Consider the following 20951-nt stretch of genomic DNA (forward strand, 5'->3'; position numbering starts at 1 on the left):
GTGTCTTAGCTGACATCACCAAAACAAGTTAACTGGTCATTACTTTCCTTTGCTGTTTGTCTGTCATTGGCTGCTACGTTGTTTTGCATGACAGAAGTGACTGCACTTCAAAAGTAATTTATTGATTGCAAACCACATTGGGATGTCCTTAGAACATGATGAGTATTACATACGTGCAAGCTTGTAAATCTGCAAGTAACTACATATTGCTTGTATTAACAAGCCGATGAAGTATATATGGCGCTGATTGTAGATGTTACGTGTTTGCTCAGATGAGATGTAGCCATATTAATGTAAACCAGTCCTCTTTTTGTCCCTGTACTCCTAAGTTCATTTTGTAGACTTCAGAATGATATAATATGCAGACTGTTCATGTTGGAGATATACTGTGACTGTTCTAATTTTCTTCATGTAGCAGTCTTCTCGCCCCTGGATCAGAAGGTTGTGGGTTTGAGTACCCTACTAGAGTGTCAATTCATGATCTAGACTAACACTCCATTGCAGTACTGAGGGTAGACTGCATTGTAGATGTGTTCTTCAAATAGAAGTTTCATCAAAGAAGAGCGAGGGAGTTCCCACATATCCAATATCACCGCAAAATAGATTAATTGCTCATTCGCCTCATTGCCTATTTATAGGACTTTGCTATTGCAGAATGCCTGCACATCTGATACATTAAAAGTAGTCATTGCCCTTCAAAAGTATTTCACTGTATGTAAAGTGTAGCATGGTACTACTGACATCATAACAATCTGTAAAAATACTGACAGGGACAGTGTTTTATCAACTCAACTAAAGTAGTTCTACTTCATCCCACTTTTAAATAAGCATTATTCATACAGTTTTATTCTCGCACCAGATCTCAGACTAAGGAACAAAATTAATTCAATCTCTTTAATGCATATTCTGCAAACCATCTACAGGAAATAGAGGTTAATAATTATGATCTAATTGGGATTACGGAAACATGGTTGCAGGGTGAGCAGGGCTGGGAGCTTAACATACAGGGGTATTCAGTATTTAGGAAGGATCGACAAAAAAGAAAGGGAGGAGGGGTAGCATTGCTAGTAAAAGAGGGGATAAATGCAATTGAAAAGAAGGATATTAACTCAGTTAATACAGAATCTATATGGGTGGAGCTAAGAAATAGCGAGGGGCGAAAAACATTAATAGGAGTGGTATATAGGCCTCCAAATAGTAAAATAGAGGTTAGGGAGGGCATCACGAGGGAAATTAGAGAAGCGTGCAATAAGAGCACAGCTGTCATCATAGGTGACTTTAACTTACATATAGATTGGACTAGCCTAATCAGTAAAAATAATGAGGAGGAGGAATTCCTTGAGTGTTTAAGGGATGGTTATCTGGATCAATATGTCGAGGAACCAACTCGGGAACAGGCTATATTGGACTGGGTACTGTGCAATGAGAAGGGACTAATCAGTAATCTTGTTGTACGGGGACCCTTGGGTCAGAGCGATCATAACATGATCGATTTCTCACTCGAAATGGAGAGCGAAGAAATTGACTCAGAGACTAAGGTCCTGAATTTAAACAAGGGGAATTATGATGCCATGAGACGGGAACTGAGTAGGTCTGATTGGACAACGTTCCTGGGAGGACTGGAGGTAGATAAACAATGGCAAACATTTAAAGATAGAATGACAAAATTGCAAAAATTGTTTATACCAATCTGGCATAAAAGGAAATCTAAAAAGGTGACTCAACCGTGGATAACAGGGGAAATTAGAGACAGCATAAAATCCAAAGATAGGGCGTATAAAATAGCCAAAAAAAGCGCCAGAGCGGAAGATTGGGAACAGTTTAAGATAGAGCAAAGGAGGGCAAAGGGCATGATCAAGAGGGGCAAAATAGCTTACGAAAACAAGCTGGCGGAAAATATAAAAACTAACTCCAAAAGCTTTTATAAATATATCAAAAGGAAAAGACTGGTGAAAACCAAAGTTGGTCCATTGCAGTCAGATACGGGGGAATATATAATGGGAAATAAGGAAATGGCAGATCAACTAAATGCATACTTTGGGTCAGTCTTTACGAAGGAAGACACAAAAAACCTCCCTGGGATATCGGGAAAAATAGGGACATTGGCAAAGGAGGAACTGACGCAAATCAATATCTCTAAGGATATGGTGTTAAGGAAGCTAAAGGGATTGAAGGTGGACAAATCCCCAGGGCCTGATAACATGCATCCTAGGGTACTGAAGGAGGTGGCCCTAGAGATAGCGGATGCACTAAGGATGATTTTTCAGAATTCATTAGACTCGGGAACAGTGCCGATGGATTGGAGGGTAGCTAACGTTACCCCACTATTCAAAAAGGGGGGTAGGGAAAAAGCAGGTAATTACAGACCTGTAAGCCTTACATCAGTTGTGGGCAAAATGCTGGAGTCCATCATTAAGGATGAAATAGCGGAGCACTTAGCAAATGGGGACAGGATAGGACAGAGTCAACATGGATTTACAAAGGGTAAATCGTGCTTGACTAATCTATTGGAATTTTTTGAGGGAGTAACTGGTAGAATAGATGGGGGAGAGCCAGTAGATGTGGTGTACCTGGACTTCCAAAAGGCCTTCGATAAGGTCCCACATAAAAGATTAGCATGGAAAATTGAGGCTCATGGGATAAAGGGGAAAGTTTTGGCGTGGATAGGGAACTGGCTGTCAGATAGAAAACAGAGAGTTGGAATAAACGGCTCATTTTCTGAATGGCAGGCAGTAACAAGTGGGGTACCACAGGGATCTGTCCTGGGCCCCCAGCTGTTCACAATTTACATTAATGACCTGGATCAGGGAGTCGGATGCAGCATTTCCAAATTTGCAGACGACACTAAACTAGGAGGGGGGGTGGGCTCAGAGGAAGAGACCAGGAAGCTCCAGAGCGATTTGGACAGACTGGGCGATTGGGCGGATAAATGGCAGATGCACTATAATGTGGACAAGTGCGAAGTTATCCACCTTGGGTGCAGGAACGGGAGGGCAAATTATTATTTAAATGGCAATAGATTGGGAGAGGGGGAAGTACAGAGAGACCTGGGTGTTCTTGTACACCAGTCACTGAAGGCGAGCATGCAGGTGCAACAGGCGGTCAAGAAGGCAAACGGTATGCTGGCCTTCATAGCAAAAGGGTTAGAATACAGGAACAGGGATACCTTGCTGCAGCTGTACAGGGCACTGGTGAGACCACACCTCGAGTACTGTGTACAGTTTTGGTCGCCTCATCTGAGGAAGGATGTTCTTGCCATGGAGGGGGTGCAGCGGCGATTCACCAGGCTGATACCAGGAATGGCGGGAATGACCTATGAGGAGAGACTATGTAGTTTAGGGATGTACACACTGGAGTTTAGAAGATTGAGAGGGGACCTCATAGAAGTGTATAAAATTCTGACAGGTCTAGACAGACTGGATGCAGAAGGAATGTTTCCCTTGGCGGGTGAGAACAGAACTAGAGGACATAATTTAAGGATAAGGGCTAAACCATTTAGGACAGAGATGAGGGGGAATTTCTTCACTCAGAGAGTGGTGAACCTGTGGAACTCATTGCCACAGAGGGCAGTGTACGCCAGCTCATTAAATATATTTAAGAGGGAATTAGATATATTTCTACGGGCAAAAGGGGTTAAGGGTTACGGAGAGAAGGCGGGGACGGGATACTGAATTAAAGGATCAGCCATGATCTCATCGAATGGCGGAGCAGGCACGAAGGGCCGAATGGCCTACTCCTGCTCCTATCTTCTATGTATCTATGTATCTATGTAAAACCTGTTAGTGTATGGTGTCAGTATAGTGCATGGACTTTTGTACTGATCTGGTATCCTGTTATTTCAGCCCTGGAAGCTATCAGGATAAAGGGCAACTAGCCTGTCAGTCATGTACAGTATTTTCCATTGTGGTGTAACATGTTCTGACTTCGGCTGTAAATGTTTTACAGTTTATTTGCAGCCTCTAGTGGCAGTTACCAAGTAGTGCAGCAATGTCGCACTGAAAAAACCCTGAACAATTTAATCATATGCTAGTTTAGTATTCCTTATCCCCTCCCCTCCCCCACCAAAAGAAAACATTCCTGGCAAAACAAAAAAATCATTGTTAACATTTCCTACACTAAAAATGAATGTCACGATCTGATTAGAGAGTCTGGGCTTGGAATTGGATCAAACAGCCAAGTTTTTGGCTCCTCCTACCTGATTGAACAGTTTAGATTTGCAATGAGCAGATGTATGATTTCCATAGGAACAAGTTAGCCTCAGTAGATTTCCTTTGATGAGCTATGTTTCTGTTGGAAGTGTCTGTTTTATACCCCCACCCCAACCTGCTCACTTTCTTTTTACTAAGCCAATATAAGAACAAATGGAAGTTGTCTGGCGCAAATTGCTTCGATTCAATGTTAGTTGCTACGAGGATTGAAACTGGACTTGTAGGAACAAGGGAACAGCTTAACTGCTCTCTGCAGAGGCACCATATGTTTGTTTACTTTCACCTACAGAGATGAAATGCATAAGAACAAAAGAAATAGGAGCAGGAGTAGGCCATTTGGCCCTTCAAGCCTGCTCCGCCATTCAGTAAGATCGTGGTTGATCTTCTACCTCATCTCCACTTTCCTGAACTATCCCCATATCCCTTGATTCCCTAATCTATTGATCTCTGTCTTGAATATACTCAATGACTGAGCCTCCACAGCCCTCTGGGGTAGAGAATTCCAAAGATTCACCACCCTCTGAGTGAAGAAATTTCTCCTCATCTCAGTCTTAATGGCTGACCCCTTATTCTGAGACTGTGACCCCTGGTTCTAGACTCCCCAGCCAGGGGAAACATCCTCCCTGCATCTACCCTGTCAAGCCCTGTAAGAATTTTGTATGTTTCAATGAGATCACCTCTCATTCTTCTAAACGCTAGAGAATATAGGCCTAGTCTACTCAATCTCTCCTCATAGGACAATCCCCCCATCCCAGGAACCAGTCTGGTGAACCTTTGTTGCACACCCTCTATGGCAAGTATATCCTTCCTTAGGTAAGGAGACCAAAACTGTCCAGGGCCCTATATAATTGCAGTAAGATGTCTTTACTCTTATACTCAAATCCTCTTGTAATAAAGGCCAACATACCATTTGCTTTCCCAATTGCTTGCTGTACCTGCATGTTAACTTTCAGTGATTCATATACAAGGACACCAGGTCCCTCTGAACACCAACATTTCCCAATCTCTCACCATTTAAAAAGTACTCTGCTTTTCTATTTTTCCTACCAAAGTGGTTAACATCACATTTCTCCACATTATATTTCATTTGCCATGTACTTGCCCACTCACTTAGCCTGTTTATATCTCCTTGAAGCCTCTTTGCATCCTCCTCACAACTTACATTCCCACCCAGCTTTGTATCATCAGCAAACTTGGATATATTACATTTGGTCCCCTCATCTAAATCATTGATGTAGATTGTGAATAGCTGATGCTCAAGCACTGATCCTTGCAGTACCCCACGAGTTACAGCTTGCCAACCTGAAAATAACCCGTTTATTCCTACTCTCTGTTTTCTGTCCGTTAACCAATCCTCAATCCATGCTAGTATATTACCCCCAATCCCATGAGCCCTAATTGTCCTGTACATGGTACTGAGAGCATTAACCATTCTCTTATTTATTTTATATGGTGGAAGAGTTGATTATGTAGCAATTGTTCTGCAACAGGATGGTTTGCTAAGCCACTTCGAAAGACATTAAAGGTCAACCACGAAGTTAGGGGCTGCAGTTGTGTGTAGGCCAGGCATTGTGCTGTGACAGGTCACAGATTTGAGCCTGTAGATTCCAAGTTTGATCATGACATTGAGGGGAGGAAAGGAAGCCATGTACTTGCCATGGGAAAAGGAAGGAAAATCTCAACGTAGTTTTAGCTAGGTAATTATGTGCAACACAGAGCACTAAAGGAGGGGAAGCAGAATTTGGGCAAGTATCCCTTCCACCCTTATATATTAAAATAAAATGTCATCAGTTTGCAGATATGTCTTTTGACTGATATTTCTCTATTCTGGTATTTTCAGGGAAACCACGATATGGCTGGAGAGCTTTACCATGGCTTGTTGACACAGGTGGCCTCCGAACATTTTTACTTCTGGCTAAACAGTTTGAAGGAATTCTCGAAAGCAGAGCAATGTCTGGCTGGTCTACAGGATAGCGAATCTAGTGTTGCACTGGCCTGTATTGCTGAAGCTTTGAAATACTACCAGAGGGGCATAGCTTCACTGACGGTGAGTTCAATTCAAAGTGCATATATCCAATCTAAAACTTTACAGCTTTAGCGGTAGTCGAATTCTTTCAGATTTGTATTGTTGTAGAATAGATGGTTGCCAACTGTTTTGTCAGCTCCCCAGAGGACATTGCGGTTGGCAGCTGTCATATGTTTGTTGTGCACTTTGAAGGCAAGCTATCTTAAGCCATCTAAACCTTTTAGAAATCTAATTCACAAAAAATAAATGTCAAACTCTCAAGATCTTTTAATGTCAGAAGAACAATCTAAAGAAAACACTACTCATATTGCGGGAAAACTGGTTTAATTGTAATTCACCAATTTGAGTATCAATATCTTTTTTGACAAAATTACTGTAATTTAGGGTTTTCGATAGGATAACTACAGATAAGTACTGAAAAAGTTGGTCAAACTCAAAGTGCCCTGATGGCATGTATCCTAGAATACTGAGGGAAGTCAGAGAGGAAATAGAGACTCTGACCGTCTTTCAAACAGCCCTGTACACGTCAGCTGTGCCAGATGACTGAAGGTCGCCAGTGTTACAAATTTGGGTTTGGTGTAGGTATCTTTTCGGGTTCAGTGGTGTTGGTTGCTCCCGTAAGCAGACTAAGCATCTTTTGTGGAGTTAACTCTCACTGCCTTATTTCTACTCGCATGGTAGGATAGCATATCAATAATGCCCCCTTGTGACCTGGACTGGATATTCCTGCCTTTCGCACATGCGCTTCAATCTCTCAAAGTGGATCAAGCAAATACTTTGCAAGACGAGGCCGGATGTGAATCATTAAGCTGCTTTATTTCACAATAAGGTGAATGTATAAAACAACCGTTACGACTGGACTCACTGAATTCAATCCGTACGATTTATCTTCATGTAATAATACAAAATAAAGAACAAACAACATTACAAACAGGTGGCTTCTAACTTTCCTCCAGCATTTCTAACTCCTCATGCCTTTCCGTTTAACAGTACTGACTGCACTTGCAGCTTTCCTATTTTTAAAGGACTCCTGGTTATGGTAAAGATGTTCTATATCCCACTTGCACAGACTGCATCTTCAGACATGTCAACTCCCTCCGTCCCCAAAAGAAATCCTTGCTGTCTGATGATTTTCTTTTACAATCATCTTGCGTAGAGCAAACCATAATTGTAGGAAAGGTAAAACAATCTTTCTAATTTAAAAAAAAATGGAATAGTTTGAAAGCATAAATTGTGTTAAATTGATTATTCCTTTCAGGCTGCAAGCACACCTTCCAATCCCCTGACTTTTCAATGTGAATTTGTCAAACTAAGGATTGATGTGCTCCAGGCATTCTCCCAGCTGATCTGTACCTGTAACAGCCTGAAGACGAGCCCTCCACCTGCCATTGCCACAGCAATTGCTATGGCATCCGGAAATGATTTGCAGAGGTGTGGCCGTATCACCAACCAGGTATGTACATGTTTACTATATGCATTGGATCAGGACTACATTAGGACTGTGCTAGATGATCACTTACAGATTGGTTTGGAGGATCTTTGTTGTGTATGTACCTTTAAGAGAATAACTGGTCTCAGACTGCAGTACCGGCAGTGACCACCCCTGTATAAAAGGCGCTAGTGAGCCTCTGTTGTTTTCAGTTTCACTATTGACTTCCATCAGTAAAGACGTGTTTTGTTCAACTCCTGCTGTCCGTGTCTCAATCATTCACGGACGTAATACTGGCGACGAGCAGATACGAACCTACCTACAGTCTGCACCACCTCCTGGGATCCATTCCTACAGCGAAGTGAGCAGAGGTCGAGGCCAGAAAGAAAAGAAAGTAAGAGGCAGTAGAAACGGACGTCGACTGTGGGCATCCGCCCTGTGTTGCGGAGTTGAAGATTGCTGGAGAAGCTGTCGGAAGCGAGGCCTCGTTCCTGTTGACGGTGCTTCAGCTAATCGGGCTGGTGGCAGGTAGTGCACTGATCCTTCCTGGGCTGCGGCGGTCGCGAACTCGAGCGGGTGGTTTGCGATGGGGCCGAGCAGTGTTGTCGGGAAGAAGAGAGAGGGTGGAGCACACAGGGCGCGGCCGGTGCTACGAAGCCGGGCTGCGTATAGACCCGCAAAGAGGGAGGCAAGAGTCCCACAGGGTTGTTCCACGACGGGAAAATAATAAAAAAAGAAATATTAAACGCGCAAGAAACCGCGAGGAGCTGCAGGTTGCAACGGGAACCGCGGAAAGCAGCTCTAGCAACAGCGGGGAAGAAGGCAAAGCGCGGGAGGCGCCATCTTAATCAGCGGGGAAGAAGGCAAAGCGCGGGAGGCGCCATTTTGTTAAATCGGGGAAGAAGGCAAAGCGCGGGAGGCGCCATTTTAGATTTGCAAGATGCCGAAGACTGGCTTTATCACTGCTTTTGATAATACAATAGAGGACTGGACCACGTATGTGGAAAGAGTCGAGGTATATTTCGAGGCAAACGAAATAGCGGAGGAGAAAAAGGCATCGATATTGCTAAACTTAATGGGCGCTAGAACATACGGCCTATTGCGGGACCTGATTACTCCAGCCAAACCGAAGGCGAAGAGTTTTAACGAAATTGTTGCTGTCCTACAGGAACACCTAAACCCTGCACCGCTGTTGATAGCAGAAAGATTTAAATTCCACAGGAGAACTCAGCATAAAGATGAGAGCAATGCTGAGTACCTTACGGAACTACGCAAGCTATCAAAGCACTGCCAGTTCGGAGCAGGACTGGCAGATACCCTACGGGACAAATTTGTCTGTGGACTCCTGAGTGAAGGAACACAGAAGAAGTTACTCTCAGAGAAAGAGCTGACGCTCGATAAGGCTTTCAGCGTGGCAGTATCGTATGAAGCAGCAGCCAGGGGAGCTGCAGAAATTCAACAAAAACCACAGGAATACGGCACCCACGAAATGACACGGGGATTTGTTGTAAAATGTTATCGCTGCGGCAGAACTAACCATGACCAGAAGGACTGCTGGTCCAAAGACAAAATATGCAGGCAATGCGGGAAGATGGGACACATTGCACGAGTTTGCGGGTCTGGGAAGAAGACCAGCGACAACAAAAAGGCTACTAAGGAACCGTACAAGAAAGTACAAAAGATGACGGACAGTAGTTCCGAAGACCAGATGAGCGATAGTGAATCCGGGAACAGGAGACTAAGCTGTCTCAAACTTCACAATGTAATCGCAAAAGAGGATCACCGAACCATTTGGGTCACCCTCACGATAGCAGGGTCCCAAGTTAAAATGGAATTGGATACAGGATCAGTGCTAACCGCCATGAATCAACGAGACTACGAGCGGCTATTTTCACACATACCCTTGAGAGAGACATCCATCGTCTTGACGACGTATACGGGGCAAAAAGTATACCCCAGAGGAAAAATAAGGGTGCCTGTCGAATGCAACGGCAAGAAAATACGGAAATTGTATCTCTACATACTGCCAAATGGTGGACCACCGTTATTGGGACGGGAATGGATCAGGAAGATAAACTTAGATTGGCACTCCATTCATGCAATGACGGTGGACGGTAAAAAAGATGAAGACGTCACTCCTGGACGATTGTCAACAATCTTAGCTAACGCCAAGGAGGTATTTCAACAAGAACTGGGCACGCTTAAAGGCGTAACCGCCTCGATAAAAATTGAAGAGAATGCAGTTCCCAAGTTTTTCAAAGCAAGACCGGTACCGTATGCAATTCGCCCAGCCGCCGAGGCAGAGCTGGAGAATCTGGAGAAGGCAGGCGTGTTGTCTAAGGTCGACTGGAGCGAGTGGGCGACACCCATCGTTCCTGTCATGAAGAAAACGTTAAGCAATAAGTCCGGGGAGCCAAGGAAGATTCGCATCTGTGGGGATTTCAAGGTGACGGTGAACCCAGTCCTTCACACAGTACAATATCCTCTTCCAAGGATAGAAGACATCTTCGCCTCACTGTCTGGAGGGAAGCGTTTTACAAAAATTGACCTAGCACAAGCATATTTGCAGATGGAGGTTGAAGAGTCCTCTAGGAAGTACCTCACGATAAACACTCACAAAGGTCTTTACCAGTATCATCGATTGGTATTCGGAGTAGCATCGGCTCCGACGATATGGCAAAGAGCGATGGAACAAGTCCTGCAAGGGATTCCGGGGACTCAGTGTTACTTGGACGACATCCTTGTGACAGGTGAAGATGACAGTGAACACCTTAACAACCTAGAACAGGTGCTCACTAGACTACGGGAACATGGGCTGCGAGCCAACCGCCCCAAGTGCGAATTTTTTAAGAAACAGATATCGTATTGTGGCCACGTGATTGATGAAGAGGGGCTACATAAGTCCCCTGACAAAATTGAAGCGGTTGTTAAGGCCCCAGCGCCTGAAAATGTGTCGCAACTGAGGTCATTCCTCGGATTGGTGAATTACTACCATAAGTTTTTGCCGAATTTGTCGACAATTCTGCACCCACTGAACGCCCTGCTACGAACGGGGGTAGCATGGAAATGGAGCGATAATTGTAAGCGGGCCTTTCAGAAGAGTAAGGACTTAATCACGTCAAGGGAAGTATTGGCTCACTACAACCCAGCACTGCCGATCAGACTGGCGTGTGATGCGTCTCCCTACGGCATTGGGGCGGTACTGTCACATAAATTCCTTGATGGTTTAGAGAGGCCGATAGCTTTTGCGTCACGCTCGTTAACTTCTGCCGAGTGTAACTACGCCCAGATTGACAGAGAGGCCCTCAGCCTAGTGTGGGGGGTGAAGAAGTTCAATCACTACCTGCACGGTCAAAAATTTACTCTACTAACCGATCATCAACCTCTTGTCTCCATTTTCAACCCTCAGAAGGGCGTACCGATAATGACAGCACAAAGGCTGCAGAGGTGGTCCCTTTTCCTAGGGGCACACCAATATGACATCGAGTACAAAGGAACTAAACAGCATGGAAATGCTGATGGATTGTCACGCCTACCGTTGCCGACGGTGGAAGAAGAAGACCTTGCAGTGGATCCAATGGAGTTATTCCACTCGACCATAGTCGAATGTCTCCCTGTGACGAATGCAAACATAGAAAAGGAAACACGGAATGACCCGACACTATCACGGGTCTATGATTTAACGGTGAAGGGATGGCCAGCACATGGCGAACCACTGCTGCCAGCATTCTCGCCGAGAAGAGAACAGCTGTCAGTGTGCAGAGGAACCTTGATGTGTGGATCCAGAGTAGTAATTCCACCTAAGTTGATGGATAGAGTGCTCAATGAGCTTCATGAGGGTCATCTGGGTGGGGTAAAAATGAAGAATTTAGCCAGAGCGTTTGTGTGGTGGCCGGGAATCGATAGAGAAATCGAAGAGATGACCAAGAGCTGTGCAGGATGCCAGAAGGTTCAAAACGCCCCACCACAAGCTCCTCTGCATCCATGGGAGTGGCCCTCATCTCCATGGCAAAGGGGGCACATTGATTTTGCTGGTCCCTTCATGGACTCGATGTTTTTAATTGCGGTGGATGCACATTCAAAGTGGCCAGAGGTAATAAAAATGTCCTCAACCACCACGGAAAAAACTATCACAGTTTTACGAACCATATTCGCCAGGAATGGGCTGCCTGAACAGATTTGCTCTGACAATGGACCACAGTTTGTGTCTGAAGAGTTCCGGAGGTTCTTAAAGAACAATGGTGTTAAGCATTACACATCCGCCCCATATCATCCAGCCACGAATGGATTGGCCGAGAGGTTTGTCCAAACATTCAAGAAAGCTATCAAGGCAATGTGTAATGAAGATGTACCCCTACAACACAAGGTGGACAACTTCTTGTTTGCCTACCGGAATGCGACACATGCGGTTACCAACCAAACTCCAGCCATGATGTTCTTCAATCGAAGACTACGATGCCGCTTGGATTTGGTTAAGCCAAACGTCCGAAGAGATGTGGAGAACAGGCAGTTTCAGAATATGAATGAAAGGCCGACCAGGAGTTTTAAGCTAGATCAACCAGTTTTGGCCCGGGACTACCGCACTGAGAAATGGCAGCCCGGAACGATTTGTACACGACAAGGACCTCTCATGTACACCGTGGACGTTGGGGAGAGCATTGTAAGACGCCATGCTGACCAGATTCTAGAGTCACTGGAAAACGTCAACTCCACACCACGATCTGATACACCTGGTAATGAAATCGACGTTCCAATTGCAGCTACTGCAGAACCGGTAATATTGGAAGCAGATGAACCAAACAACGACATTGATCCCGACTCAACATTGCCAGAAGAACCTGATACCCCAAAGAGGCGTTATCCAGACAGAATCAGGAAGCCTCCTCAAAGACTGAACTTATAATTGCTTAAACTTAACCAATGTATCTAGCAACCGTAATTGTGATTGTAATTAGTTATCATTTAGTTGTTAAATGAATGTTATGTACTGTTCATCTAAAAGGGGAGGAATTGTTGTGTATGTACCTTTTAAGAGAATAACTGGTCTCAGTCTGCAGTACCGGCAGTGACCACCCCTGTATAAAAGGCGCTAGTGAGCCTCTGTTGTTTTCAGTTTCACTATTGACTTCCATCAGTAAAGACGTGTTTTGTTCAACTCCTGCTGTCCGTGTCTCAATCATTCACGGACGTAATAATCTTCAGCACAACCAAGTAATTGAAATGGTATCATAAAGCCAAAGCGGCAGCTGGAGCAGGTTGAATGTCCTCTGAACCCTTTGCCATTACACCAGCTAACTCACCTGTGATTATATTCTTGATGGTATCCCTGTACTTTGCAAATTGTTGCAGTACTATAAAGTTCATGGTCAGTAATGTCCACCATTACTCTATTCTGAACGAAGCATTGTTTTATCAACATGATGATTTCTTGTCATTGGAGTGGAAAAATTAGTGATAAATATCTTGTGGCTGTGATGATATGAATTGCATAGTTGCTATTTCACACCCTTCTGTGAGTGACATGATGCCATTAGTTGTAATGTCCACACAGGCAGAATACTTGTGCATAGGTAACAATTTGGTGCATTTTCTTTAAAAATGTAATGAAAATAGTATATGTTTATAAGATTGCAAGGAATAAGTTCAAAGTGGGCACATGGATCTAATGTTTCAGCTGCTATTTATGAATTGTTTGACCTATGTTCTACCAGAACCCTTTGATCAGGTTATTTCCTTATAACTGACTCAACAGGCATGTATTGTTCTGTTTTTGAAGCTGTTGCTGAACTCTGGAAAAACTTGCAGTTTCCTGGCGTGAAAACACCAGCCAATTTTTAATTTGTTCTCTTTTTTTAAAAACTCTAAATATAAGTTTAATATTGTTTGTCAGCCTCATTATTATTTTTCAGTATTGAAATGTTAAGTAAAAAGATGTGCCATTCTAATCTAAGTTGTGTTTGCTTCATTTAGATGAAGATATCAATGGAAGAGTTCAGAAGTCTAGCAACACGCTACCATGACCTTTATCAATCTTCCTTTGATGCTGACTCCGCCACCTTGAGAAATGTTGAGCTGTATCCTTTTCTGCTGAGCTGTAAATTGCCGTTTGAACATCAATTGTGGCAAAAAATAACATTTAGTACCGAGAGGTAGAAAACCTAAAAGGTGTCAGTCGTAGATATTACCAGTCACAGTAAGTGATTGTTTTGATTAATTTTTTTTAGCAGTTGCAAATATATACTGAATTATTTTGTGTTGCACAGAAAAGATGCAAATGATCCCTTGTTTCATAATTATTAAAGTTCATCCTGACAAGTCTTTCATTTTGTACCAATGTTAACTCAATACTGCCCCCTGGAGGACAGTACGTTGGTGTATTTTCCTATATTCTGCATTGACCTGAGCGAGGAGTGGGGGGAGGGGTAAAACTTGCGGTATTGGATTGGCCGACTGTTACACGCCCTGCCTGATTTTCAATGGGAAAAGAGGCAGGATATATAAATGGCGGCTGATCGATGCCGCCAGTTTTATGCCCCCGTCGAAGTTAAAAGTTGCCTTTGAGATTGCAGGAAAGAAATAGAATAAATGGCAGGTTTCAGTGGTACTATTTCAAGGGGTTTATTTCTTTTTAAGACTCTGATAGATATCCAGTTTTGCTGACTTGTAATGAACACATTAATTTGCAAAATAGAGTACTAAGTAGAGTATGCAAATTACCATTTTACTTTGAACTTGAGAACAAGATGGTGCAGTTTAAATGGCTAAATATTCTAAACACCGTGGCCTTAACTTTATCCTTAGACAGCAACAAAGTTGCCTACTGATTTCTCATTCTATTGAAGCGCTAATCCTGGATCCAGATTCTGCTAGGTAACAATTTCTAGTATGTTTTTTATTGTGTGGTAATTTCTATGATGTAAGGATATGCTATCAAGTATTGCTGTCAGGAACTTGTTATGGAGGAAGAACCTGAGTGGTGCAGTGGGTTAGCATATCGCCCTTTCACAATTTTGAATCCAACCCAGACTGATGGGATGAGTCTCTTTGTCCTGCTAGTTATAATGGTCTTGGTGAAATACTTTTGGCCAGTTTCCTCCTTGTTCCTACTGGTGTGCATCAACAGCATAAAACTGCTAATAATTTAGCATGTATTGACACTAGATGGTCAAGCTCACTCAGACTACATGGATAACAGGTGCAATAGTAGGTGCTGTTTTAAGGTTGGAGTCAAGGCTCATTGCTGGTGCAGAGTTGAGAGACCATTACTCTGCAGGTGGCTGTGTTATACATGACTTGATGTCACTAAAAAGTAGGTCAGAAACACAACCCAAGAGCCACTGTTAACACCTTCAGCTGCAAATTTAGTCAAGGCTTCAATCATCATGTCAAGAATTCAATGGATTAGCAGCCCAGCTGCCAGGCTACTTGTACACCGCACATTATTAAACAATATAAAACAATATAAAATTCAATGACTGATACGCTAAAGTTAGAGCTCTAATGGAATTCTACAATTCACACGTTCAGAGCTCTTGGGAAACTTCTGTTAAACATTAATCTCGGATTAAGACGGATGAATTGTTGCGATAACACCAACTGTGCAGGATATTGATGTCAGCCCCCATAAAGACTACTTATTACTTTGTCTTTTACAGGATAGTACCAGTTAGAATATAGAATTAACTCTCAGAATTACAGGAGCCATTTGCAGCTGCTGTGTTGAGAGAGTTGAAACTAAGGCAATTTCTTTTTTTTTTAATTGCGCCTAGTACTGCTTTTCTTTCTTCCCTTCTTGTAGAATTTAAAACTTAATTCTGTGCAAGGGGTTATCTTTTTGCTTTCACAGACTTCAAGATGTGCAGTTGAGTGAATGTAGCATGCAGAATAACATTATCGTGTGTCAGCCAGTGGTTCAGTTGGTAGCACCCTTGCCTCTTGAGTCAGAAGGTCGTGGGTTCATGTCCCACTCCAGAGACTTGAGCATAAAAATCAAGGCTGATACTCCAGTGCAGTACTGAGGGAGTGGCCGTCTTTCGGATGAGACGTTAAACTGAGGCCCCATCTGCTCTCAGGTGGATGTAAAAGATCCCATGGCACTATTTCGAAGAAGAGTTATCCCCCGTGTCCGAGCCAATATTTATCCCTCAATCAACATCACTAAAACAGATTATCAGGTCATTATCACATTGCTGTTTGTGGGAGCTTGCTGTGCGCAAATGGTTCGCTGCGTTTCCTACATTACAACAGTGACTACACTTCAAAAAGTACTTCATTGACTGTAAAGCGCTTTGGGATGTCTGGTGGTCGTGAAATGCGCTATAGAAATGCAAGTCTTTTTCTTTATAGTAACAATTAATACAGACATAGAGACAAAAGCTAAATGTAAGGGGGAAGATGAAGGCCTATCACCACCATCGCAGTAATTAGGGATGGCAAGAAATATGGCTTGCCAGCATTGCCCACATCCCAGGAATAAAATTGTAAAGCAAATTACAAGGATTATTGAACCATAATTATTTTTCAGTCACATTGTTTTCTGACATGATAAACTAATTGCACATTTCCTCTGCAACAATGCTTCTGTACTTCTCAGGGAGCTGGTCCCAAATTCTAACGGGCACTGTCCTATAGAAAAGGAAAGTAATGAGCAGCCTTTCGCTGAGCAGACATTGATATCTTGCACAGTTGCTGTTATCGCAGCACTTCAGCCTTCCTTGGATTAGTATATTACAGAAGGTCCTACTTCACTGTCTGCTATGAATGTTTGATTTATAGAATTCTAATTCTAATAACTTCAATATGTTACCTATTGAACTTTTAATTTCCTCTTTTTTGTACTGTGGTTTATATAATTTGTACCCTATGGGTAGCCTGGAAGCTGCAATGCTAATTTTTTGAATTATTTCCTAAGTTGTAGAAGTAAACTCCCAGTCTTAACTAAAATTTGCTTTCTCATAATTATGGAAGGAAATGGCACCCCCTCTACATTAAACTAGCATATCTTGTGTGCCAGCTTAACCCAGGAGTGTTACTGATGGTTTTAGATGCCCTTGGACTAACTTGGTGGAGAGGGAGTTTTTTTTAACCAGGATAATTCGTGGACATTTGCTAGGACACTACGTTTTGCAGAGTGGGGTTTTATGTGGAGGCCCTGAAGTTCTGCGGTGAATAAATTTATTCCATACCAGCTTTCTATGAGACTGCATTGCACTAGATTAAATATTCTGGGTCTCTCTTCCCCTCCCACCCCCCGACTTTAGAGTTCTTGGAGGGGTGTTTGGGGGCTGGGAGGGCGGCGCGGAGGAGAATGACTTCTCTGCAAAATGTAGAGCCCTAATTCCAAATTACCCTTATTCATATAAATTTTTATTTCTCGAGTAAGACGACAAAATTGTAGCAACTTGTTCAACTGTTGTGAACGTGCTTGATAAATAGATATTCTCACACTGCAGTGTAATATCACCATGTCTGGAACTAAACTTTTACGAGGACCATGCATGAGAAAGAAACAGTGCAATTCATGTATCCTGTCAACTGCACAGCCTCAGCACTATCCCCTCTCTGCATCGGCTGCATGTTTTTTTCCGGGAAAAACAATTCTTAAATCTAGTTTTAAAAAAAAACTCGGATGCAGTCATAAAAGCCTGCCACACTTACACATGCAACTTGACCACTGGAGCCCAAAAATAACCAGGCCCGTTAACATTTCTCTGGATTTTCATATAAAATGATTGCCAAAATTATGTTAAAATGAATGAAAATACCATTTTTGCTACCTCTAGATGAAATAGTACAATACATAGCGGATTTTGTTGTGAACCAATCTTGCTAGAATTTTTCAGGGCATCCTCAGTTATTTTAAAATTATAATTATATTATTTCCTTTTTGCTTCGGTGCACAATGCATCTACCCTATCCATCACACAAATTTTATTTTATTTAGATCATGAAGCCAGCTGTGTAGAGAAAAGACTCTGCAGAACAATAATGGGAGTGAGGATGCTATGTTTATCTCAGTAATGAAGCAGGCCTACATAGCTATTTGTAACCCTCCTCCTGTGCTCCACATAAAATTGCAGCCATTCCCATTTAGTTCTGTTGCATGCATCTAAAAATAGCCTTATTATAGTGGGTAAACTATGGACAACAGTATGTATAAACTGACATGGATAAAATCTAAATATATTGCTGCTCAAAGCTTTCAAGGTGATTTGTTTTAATTGACTCTCCTGCAGTTTCCAAGAGTACGGATGCAGTGGAAATGTGCATGCTGAAAGCGAGTATGAAAGAAGCATGCTGTTTGTGTTTGCTCAGGTGCTGGAGGACGTCGAGTCTCTCAGCAGAAAGTATCCTCCTGTTTCCTACCTGGTAAGTACAGTAGGTTGCAGCCGGTGAGGACATTTGTAGTGTTGAGAGTCCATCTATTGTTCAATAATAAATTGTGACAGTATTGTGCCTAATATAATGCCTCTGTTTTGTGAAAAAGTGTTCAGCTCCTCAAAAGGCTGAAAATGTTTAATTTCTCCACCCACTGTTGTCCTTCTTCCATATTTTTTCTCTCCCTGAATATGGTGACTTAACCTGGGTTACGGTTATGTGGGCGCTGGCAGCCTTCCAGTACCTCATCCAAGTGGCTTTCATGTATGAACCTGAACAATGAGTGTTGGCAGATAATTTGACCAGTGGAGAAATACATTTAAGCCTGATCCCATCCTCCCCACTATACCCAAGCAGACACTTTCCAGCATCAAATCTCAGATAGTCCTGCAAACTCAGCAGAACAGAGATCCACTAGACCATCAGTGGAGCTCATTTATGTTTGTTCAGGTATCAACCGTGGCTCAGTGGTAGTAATCATGTCCAATGGTCCTGTTTCGCAGTGATCTGCAGGTCCCGTGCAGCCGGCTCCATGGCGTTCTAATGACAAAAACCATGTATACGCGGTAATTTAAATGGGCCGCGCACCCAAAAAGAATTACGGGGAACATTGATCATGCCTCCGAGTCAGCTTGTGTGTTCAAGCCCTACTCCACAGATGTGAGCACATAATCCAGGCTGACACCTCCGTGCAGTACTGAGGGAATACTTTACTGTCGGAGGTGCCGTCTTTCAGTTGAGACATTAAACTGGGGACTTGTTTGACCTCTCAGGTGAATATAAAAGATCCCATGGCACTTTTTTCAAAGAAAAGCAGGGGAGTTCTCCTGGTGTCCTGGCCAACTTTCATCCCTCAACCAACACCACCAAATCAAATTATCTGGTCATTTGTCTCATTGCTGTTTGTGGTGTCACGTTTCCCTACATTACAACAGTGAATACACTTCAAAAGTACTTCATTGACTATGAAGCTCTTTGGGATGTTATGAGGTCATGAAAGGCACTTTGGAAGTGCAAATTAATTCTTTCTCTACTGAGACTGTTGTAAAATGTCTGTAATGTGTTATTCTGGTGTCCTGGTCCTGGGCCAGTATGTCCACAGACATTTTCTTTTTTACCCTCTTAGCTGAAAATTTTTCTGGGAGTCACATTTCAACAGCACCATGTTTTTGGTGGTTATCAGGAGCAATGTCAATAATATGAGCATTTTTTTAACTAGTTAAAGCATGTAGTATTTCTGTTTAATATTAAAATAATTGACCTCCGGAATAAAAATGTTTGGCAAAAATTACTTTAATCTTCATGCCATTTAATTTTATTTTGCAGTAGACTCTCGCCTAAACAGCCTGAGGTTAATTTTATTAATCAAACAAAACAGAAAATATGTATAATATACTAGTTGATCTTCTATGGTTTTGCACATATGGAGTCGACCAAGTGCATTCTTCAGGTCAAGCAGAATTTAGCACGCAGCTGAATAATTGGATGGAGGAGGAGGCAGGCAGGAGTGGGGAGAAATTGAGGAAAACACCGGGCAAAACATTGGCGGGGACCTTATTAATTTAATTTAGCTTTCAAAAAACATACACGGTAATTTTGCAGGGTAATAAACCTATTTAATTATCTACATGTAGATAATTAGGGTAACTAACCTATACAATTAAAGTGTCATGTGCTGAGCTTTTTCTTACAGCCAGTATGATGCTTATTGATCTTGTCATTTGATTCCAGCACACCATGTGCCTATGTGGGGCTGTCATTTCCTTGCTGAAGGTCCCCTTGTCATTTCAGAGATATTTCTTCCAAAAGCTTCAGTCTACCAGCATTAAGGTATGTCTGTTAAAGGAACTTTCTGATTTTTACTTCTGACCTTGAAGACATTGTTGGACGGCTCCTCCTCAGATTTTGCAGTGATTTTTTAAACCTTTTAATTGAAGTAAAATTTTAGGTCCTAAGTAACTCATACTTTCTCAGTTTAGAACTCCTCGCTTCCCTCATTCTTCCTCTCTGTCCACGTCACCCAGCCTGCCATATTCAAAATATAATTATTACTTTTATTTTTTTTTAATCAAAATGTAGCATCTCACATTTATTGACATTGAATTTCACCTGCCACTTTTTTGGGCATTCCAACTTCTTATCAATATCCTCTTGAAGCTTCCTTTGGCCCTCAGAATTATTTTATATGTCTTTTGTTTTAGTAATATTTGCAAATTTGGACACCACTCCCTTTGGCCTTGTATCCAAGTCATTGACGTACACAAAGAACGTAAGCAGTCCCAGAACAGAATCCTCCATTCTAACCAGTTTTTAATCCAATTTTCTGCCTTTTTCCCTAATTCCATGCCCCTTAATTTTTTCCAGATGTCTCATGTGGTGTCTTGTCGAAGGCCTTCTGAAAGTCGATGTACACCACATCGTCTGCATTTCCCCCATCCACCATATCTGTAATCTCCTCAAAGAACTGTATCAGGTTTATCGAGCACAATCTTCCTTTCTGAAATTATTGTTGGCTGCTTCTAATTATATTCTCTTCCTCTTGAATAACCCAGAAATCAGTGCTTTGGACTAACTTCTAAGCCAACTGAGATATGAAAAATTAGTACAGGCTTTTTATTGATTTAAGCTTTCCAAAGGGTAGTTACAGTTGCAATTAATTTATATTTTCTAATGTCTTTGCAGTTGGCACTGTCACCTTCACCCCGCACTCCAACTGAACCAATCACAGTGCAGAATAACCAGCAACTAGCTCTGAAGGTGGAAGGAGTTATCCAGCATGGCTCAAAGCCTGGGTTTTTCCGCAGGATTCAGGCAGTTTGCCTAAATGTTTCTTCCTCACTACAGAGCAAGGGTGTGCAAGATTACAAGGTAACTGCCCCATGGAGTTTAAAAATTTGCATTCATCCTAAAT

At 42.4% G+C, this 20951-nt stretch overlaps 1 protein-coding gene across 1 annotated transcript in view; it reads left to right on the forward strand.

Moving 5' to 3' along the window:
- Positions 1–20951, forward strand: part of ints7 (integrator complex subunit 7) — a 92917-nt gene that overhangs the window by 64249 nt on the left and 7717 nt on the right. Inside the window, exons 13-19 of the mRNA XM_085981271.1 lie at positions 6049–6255; positions 7493–7687; positions 13634–13737; positions 14465–14533; positions 17899–18031; positions 19772–19870; positions 20723–20908. Coding sequence (XP_085837397.1) covers positions 6049–6255; positions 7493–7687; positions 13634–13737; positions 14465–14533; positions 17899–18031; positions 19772–19870; positions 20723–20908 — 993 coding nt within the window. The remainder of the gene's footprint in view (positions 1–6048; positions 6256–7492; positions 7688–13633; positions 13738–14464; positions 14534–17898; positions 18032–19771; positions 19871–20722; positions 20909–20951) is intronic.

This window comes from Somniosus microcephalus, chromosome 3 (assembly GCF_052327205.1).
Source record: "Somniosus microcephalus isolate GS21.2 chromosome 3, FLI_Smic_1.0, whole genome shotgun sequence".
NCBI classification, from domain to species: Eukaryota; Metazoa; Chordata; class Chondrichthyes; order Squaliformes; family Somniosidae; genus Somniosus; species Somniosus microcephalus.